The 6,590-nt window shown below is 36.3% G+C and overlaps 1 protein-coding gene across 2 annotated transcripts in view; it reads right to left on the bottom strand.

Annotated features, from left to right (window-relative positions):
• Nucleotides 1-3,488: 3,488 nt before the first annotated feature.
• WNT7A (Wnt family member 7A) overlaps nucleotides 3,489-6,590 on the bottom strand; it is a 56,021-nt gene continuing 52,919 nt past the window's right edge. For both annotated transcript variants that reach the window (XM_075939682.2, XM_089781008.1), the window contains one exon: nucleotides 3,489-5,780. In XM_075939682.2, the coding sequence (XP_075795797.1) occupies nucleotides 5,301-5,780 (480 nt within the window). In that variant the 3' untranslated portion in view covers nucleotides 3,489-5,300. The remainder of the gene's footprint in view (nucleotides 5,781-6,590) is intronic.

Below are 6,590 nucleotides of genomic sequence, written 5' to 3'. Positions count from 1 at the left end.
CCAACATTATTAGTTTGCATTGCAACTATTTAGAGTGTGTGCGGTTGTGGTGAGTTCAAAGCTAGATGCAGGAGAACAAGGAAAAGTGCATGAATAAAGAAGTACAAACAGTATGAATAAATATTTTCAACAGATCTTCTTAGGCACCATTCTCTGCATTTTGTTCTCTCTCATACCCATGTGATTCCCATTTAAATCAGTGAGTTTGCATGGCTGAGCTCAGAATTTAGCACTGTTCCATGCTATTTTCACTATAACCCAGAATTTACAACTGACCAGATGGACATGAAAATGTGTTCACTATTAAATATATAAAATTCTTCCTGTGTAACACAAATAAAGAAACGGCTGATATGGTCCACTGAGCTGATTTCATATGAAATAATCTTTAAATAGTGACTTTTCATCCTAGACCTGAATTGGGCTACTAACTGGACATCATGCTGCAGTGAAAATTGTTTTCAGTTTTCTCATACGATAGAATTATAGGAGCACATTGAGATTGCATGGACATTTTTGTTTTATGCCATATGCCTTTCTGTTTTACCATATTTCTAGAGCTCTGTGTGGATACAAAATGTGTATCCATATCGGCATCCATAACCAGAAAAATGGCACACAGATCTCCCCATCCACATCCGTGGATGTGGATACCAATGAATATAAAGTGGATATCCACAAATTTGCATGATCCAAAATGTGTATGCACATCTGCATCTGTAGCTGCAAAAATGAGCTGTAGATATCTGCAATGATATCCACAGACATGGATATCCGTGGATATAAAGCAAACATCTGCAGATTTGCAGGGCTTTACTTCTTCCTACATCTAGCAACTATAATAATTGGCAAACCATCAGAAATGTAAGGTGATAAGTTAGATAGCTAAATATAATCTGTCACACATCTCTCCCCAGAACTAGTAGAGAGGCAGCAGCATGAGGGGGCAGCTAGCTTCCCAGGAGCCAGTGCATGCCAGGAGCCAGATTTTAAGCTCCCAACCCTGCTCCCCACCTCATTCCCAGCCTTGCTCCCGGGGAGCCGGCTGCTGCCCTGCACTGTGGGCTCTGATATATTTCTATTAAATTTTCATTTGGGCATGTATATGCAGCTGAAGCCTGCCCCATTTCTAAATTCAATCATACAAACTGGCTTTTAAAACTGAGTTTTGCTTTAATAGTTTCATAGTCTCTGAAATATACTATTAAATCCTGTACTCATGAGATGGTTCCTACTTATTTTTCTTTTTCTAGAGTAATAGTTCAACCTCAGAATAACCTTGCCATTTACTAAATGAGCCAATTAAGTTTACATTTTCAGGAGGTTTTGAGTTTAATTATCACTGTTGAAAGATACCTCTCCATTAGTTTTGTGCAAACACGACAAAGAAAACTTTAGGTCATTGATGGATTCTTGTTTTATGCAAGTACTTTTCCAAGTATGCAAGCTAACTGTGATCAAGACAGTTGTCAACTGAAAAAAAAATTAGGGCCATGAAGTGAAATAGATCAATGAAAATCCTCTTTTTAATTTTCTTTAGAATCCCACTTGGAATGTATCTTCAGTGCAGATTATAAGTCAAATAGTGCTTGTTCAAATTTTTTTCTTAACTTTCTTCCTATTTTTACAATATTGAACATGTTTGCTTTTCTGAACATTAACCAGGTTATTTATGTGAACATCAATCCAGCGCTCCACTCATTTAATAAAAATGAAAAGATGAATTTTCTATTGAAGGCTGTATTCCTCTGCAGTTGTATGCATTTCATTCCCATTGTATGGTTCTTTACCAAGTACAAACAGAGCTCTTCTATTCCCTGAGGACAAAGAACAAACTGTTTGGGGAAAAAATATCTACAAAATCGTAAATCTTTCTCCTATTTATTCTTCATGCCATTCAGTCACATTTAGAGAATGGCTAATTAACTCTAGACTCATGGCTGACTCAGATGGGCCAACTTTCTCTTATATGGTAAGATGTAGCCAAACTTTCAGATACTTTCTAGTAGACTGCAGCTCAACATTTTCCTCATTTCTGAACTTGTATGGCTACTTGTCAAATGCAGTATTCTTAACTTGAGAGTCAACTTCACAACCAATGAAAGAAACCAACACCCTTCCTAATATTTGGATCACCAGAAATACTGCAAATAAAGGGACAATGTCAGGCCCAATGTTATTTTGTATTAAATGTTCAACTAATTTCCCAAATGAGACTATCTCCACTGTACAATATTTAAGAATTGGTAAGTTCATCAATCTTTCCTAATTCTGCAATACAAATAAATAGATTTTCTGTGTATATCCAGTTCTTTATTATTGTGATTAAAATTATTCTGTTTAAAGAAATCTCTGTCTTTTAAGAGTTAATGTGCTAGTTGTACACTGTGCATCACCAATATATTGAAATATACAGAAAGCAGCAGTTTTACAGAATGCTTTTCTATTATAAAAACTTACTGCAAAAATAATACTTTGTTAAATTACTATAATCAGTGAAAAACAACAAACGGTTGACTGTGTTGTGTATGTAATTAGTCAAAGCCAATGCATACTGTAAAAAAAAATTGCCCAGTGATTTAATATATTAGAGATCTGTATTATTAAACCATATTGTATAATTGTAACTTATATCCATAATGAACATGTATTCTTGAATTTTAGGTCCCATTTTCAATCTATAATACAGTACACAACATTTAGAACCCTGAAGAAAAAAAATAGGCCCCATTATAAAAAAAATTCTACTTTTAAATTGTTTCATGTTGACAAGTCATACAATTGAAAGCAAACTGTGTTAATCTTATCCAACTTCTACTTGGATATCTCATACACTGATGTCTGAGTTGCTGTAACATGATAAATGGCAGAACTGCAAAGAAACACTATATCCTTAATCTTAACTGTACATTGCAAAGAGCAGCATTGAGTGTTTTTAATGGAATGTGCAAATGTAAACAATATGTTGCATTCAGGGAAATTCTGAAAATACATTATTTTACCAAAATCCCATAAGATTATCTTGTACTATTTCCATTATTTTCTTTCTCAAGTGGTCCTAACCTTGCAGTCCTTGTAGAGGCAGATATCCTCCAAAAATGAATGAATCAGGTCCATTACTAATTTGCTTATTTTGGGTGTCACTGGAGAGCACAGCCTTCAAGATAACTTGTTTGTTTCCTTTGTCAGTTGTCTTTAACTTTGACTGTGAGTGATCTCACATTTCTCAATTTTGGAAGTGTTTGTCATGTTCCAGTTTTTGGGACAATGTGATATCAGTAAGAGCCCTGTCTTGTATTCCTTACTCAGACCAAAGCACCATTGAAATTAGAACTGTGAAGTGAGGCTCCAAATGATTCAGGCAGGAGAAGCAAGCAAAAAGATTCCAGCTGGGAGGGGGAATATTTATTTGCTCACCCACATCACTTCTGGTTTCCCAGATGAGAGAGGAAATCTCAAAAAGAAAGCACAAGGAGGACTTCACGGGGCTTTGGAGAAACAGATTTAATGGGTTTAATGTGTGCCTAAATGTGATTTGAGTTTTTCAACCCAGAACTTTTTTGGGAGAAAGAATAAGGTAAATGCTGAAAGCAATTGGACAAAACCTGTAAGCTTTGTATCTTATCTATGAGAATCAGGCGACGTGTGTGATGCTAGTTTTTACAGTCATAGTCTATAGTCTTCCACTGATAAAATCAAAATTGACAGTAACACAATATAGAGGTTTAACTGACGGCACACACAGCACATTTGCTAGTCATAACACCACAGTTTTAATGACTGACCCATGTGGGAAGCTAATTCAGATTTTTTTCTGAATGGGATAAATGAGCATCCAGTTAATACCAATCATGAATTCAAGCCATGTGACAAAATTGATGCCACATACCCTGTTCTTGTTTTGCATATTCTGCAAATTGAACTGCAGGAAAAGAGCCAGTTTGTACACACATCCGGAGAGAAAGTTCATTCTGCATTTTGACACATCTACCAACTGCAGCTAAATGTATCCTGCTTGCTGCTGTTGTGTCCACAAATTAATCAGCTTTTATCTGTTAAATAGCCTAAGAATTACAAATTGTATGCCTGTTTTGAGGAAAAAGTACAGGTTATAGAATTATACAAGCAGACATAGTATAAATAAAATATTCATATAAAAATAGTCTCTTACAAAATATACTCTTATCCTATGGTTCATTTTCCAAAAGGTGGAAGTTTGTCTGGAGTTTCATATTAATTTTTGATGTATTCCAAACTGGATTTTCATAATGCTCCTCTTTAATTGGAAAAAAATGTATTGTAAAGAGATTATAATCACTACCAGTTTGATTTTCCAGACAACTAGCAGCAAACAGAAAAAAATATAAAAGATGCCTGCTTTTTGTACTTAAACAACTAGTACTGCAGAAAATATCCTGCAAATCCAACTAGTAGAAATATTCGAGTAAAGAATAATATATACAGCTTCAGTTTTTCCTTGCCGTATCTACAAAATAATTATTCCACAAAGAAAGCAAGCTATCTACTTTAATTGCAGAATAGTTCCAAAAATGTTGGTAGAGTTCTTTTTTATTTAAATAAATTAATATTAGTTTTATCTGAATAAATTGTTAAATATTGCTATTATTATGCCCAGATGTCCCAAATCCCTGTGCTAAAATCTGCAGCACACAAAAAAAAAAAGGCAGATAAACCAGTGTCTATGGAAAACTTCAACAGTTCTACTTGCTGTAGCAAATTGTGTGAAATGGAAAGACAGGCAAGACCAGCAGAAGCTTTTCACAAGTGTAGAAACCTAAATCTGCATAATCCACACTTAAGTAGAAATTCACACAGGGGCATTGTCACCCCCATCCTGTGCAAAGACCATTGTAAAGTTTTGTTTTGTTTCCCCCACCCAATCCACCCCTTATGCACAGTAGCTTGTGTGTTTAACCATCTTTTTCCAAACCAAAAGAGTCAGTTGCCAACTCCGAGATTTTTTCACTTGACTGGTGTTCTTTTCATAAGGCAGTCAAGGCATTAAGCTTTGGAGGTGCAGATTAGTTTAGATGACTTTTTTCCTCTGTTTTGTGTCTCAGGTGGCTTTTTTTTTTTTTTTTTTTTTTGGATAATGTATACAAGTCTTTAATGTGTCTCCATATAAGTATTGAAGCATGAAAGGAAAAGACGGATCCGTTCATTAGCTTTTCTTTTGGAAAAAAAGTAGGTCTTTGCTACAGTCTGGTGTAGGTATGTTGAGCTCATGTGCAAATGTATTCATTCCTAGAGATCTAGAATCACCCGTCCCAGTCACACTTTCATTTACAGGTGTACACTTCTGTTCTTTCACTGCATGTATTACACTTTACGTAGCAGCACCAGTGAAATTTACAGTTGCACTGCCACACTCGTGAGTACTGATGAGTATTGTAGCCTCGACCGCAACACATCAGATCACAGCCATTGGACTGCTGGGCTGTTTTGTTGCACATTCTGCCCTGTGTTCCCACACTGCCAGTGACAGGGTCTTCTTCACAGTAGTTTGGAGATTTTTCTATGTACACTAAATCTGTATCCATGGGTTTGCGGTAGGACAGTGGCTTCTTGATTTTAAGGAAGGTTGGACGCTTGTTGCGACTTGCCCTCACTGGTTCAACCTGAACAGCTTCATTGTATTTGTCCTTAAGGATGTAGCCCAGTTCCCGGAATTTAGGAAGGGTTGTCCAGCATGTCTTAGTAGTACAAGATCCTGAAACGCCATGGCATTTGCATTCCAATTTCATATTTTCTTCAAGAATCTAGATTTGAAAAAACCCACAGAATGTGTTAAAACAATAAGACCTCATTGAAGGCACATTGATCTGAGGTAATGAAAACTGTGGTTCTCAAATGTGCTCTTTATCACAATGGCTACCAAACCCAGGGCAAAATTCATGCCCACCCAGGCGGCAGATCTCACTTGTTACCTATGTAATTGTCACAGGCATCAAACCCCTATGGATGTCAACTGAGTTCTGTCTGCAGAATATGCCCAGCTGATTCCCTCCCCACTCCATGTTGATCAGAGAGGAAAACTTTATCCAATGTCAAATAAAAGCAAAAATGAGGTCTTTACCAACCAACAGTGGTCTACACATCGCTTACTGTTTATACAGTGTCCAGCACAATGTGTCTATATTGCAATTTTGGCATATGCCAAGAAGATTGGGGGGGGGGGGCAAAGAAGCACAGATAACACATCTATGGTACTTTCACATGAAATCTCATACATACCACATTCTGAAAAAGCAATGATTTTTGCTACAAACAGATTTTGCAAGCCAACTGGGGAAACACATTCTATTCCAATAGTTAGACCTGAAAATGGCATGACAAAAAACCTACTGAAAAACACTGAAGGAAAATTTTCACCAGTTTTGTCTCATGGTAATGTATAGATGGACATAAACACATGTAATGCTGCATCTAAGAAACCCTATACTGTACATTACTTTCCTATGTATTAGTTTTATTATGTGCCTGGTACTCATAAGTCTATTCCCACTGTGGAAAATAAAAGACCCCTTAGTCTGTAAAATTCTCAGCCTTCATTGTAGTACAACTGTAGC

This window comes from Pelodiscus sinensis, chromosome 11 (genome assembly GCF_052426305.1).
Source record: "Pelodiscus sinensis isolate ZL-2025 chromosome 11, ASM5242630v1, whole genome shotgun sequence".
NCBI lineage: Eukaryota > Metazoa > Chordata > Testudines > Trionychidae > Pelodiscus > Pelodiscus sinensis.
Note: the sequence above shows the minus strand (reverse complement) of the source record. Positions and strands in the feature narration are given on the sequence as shown.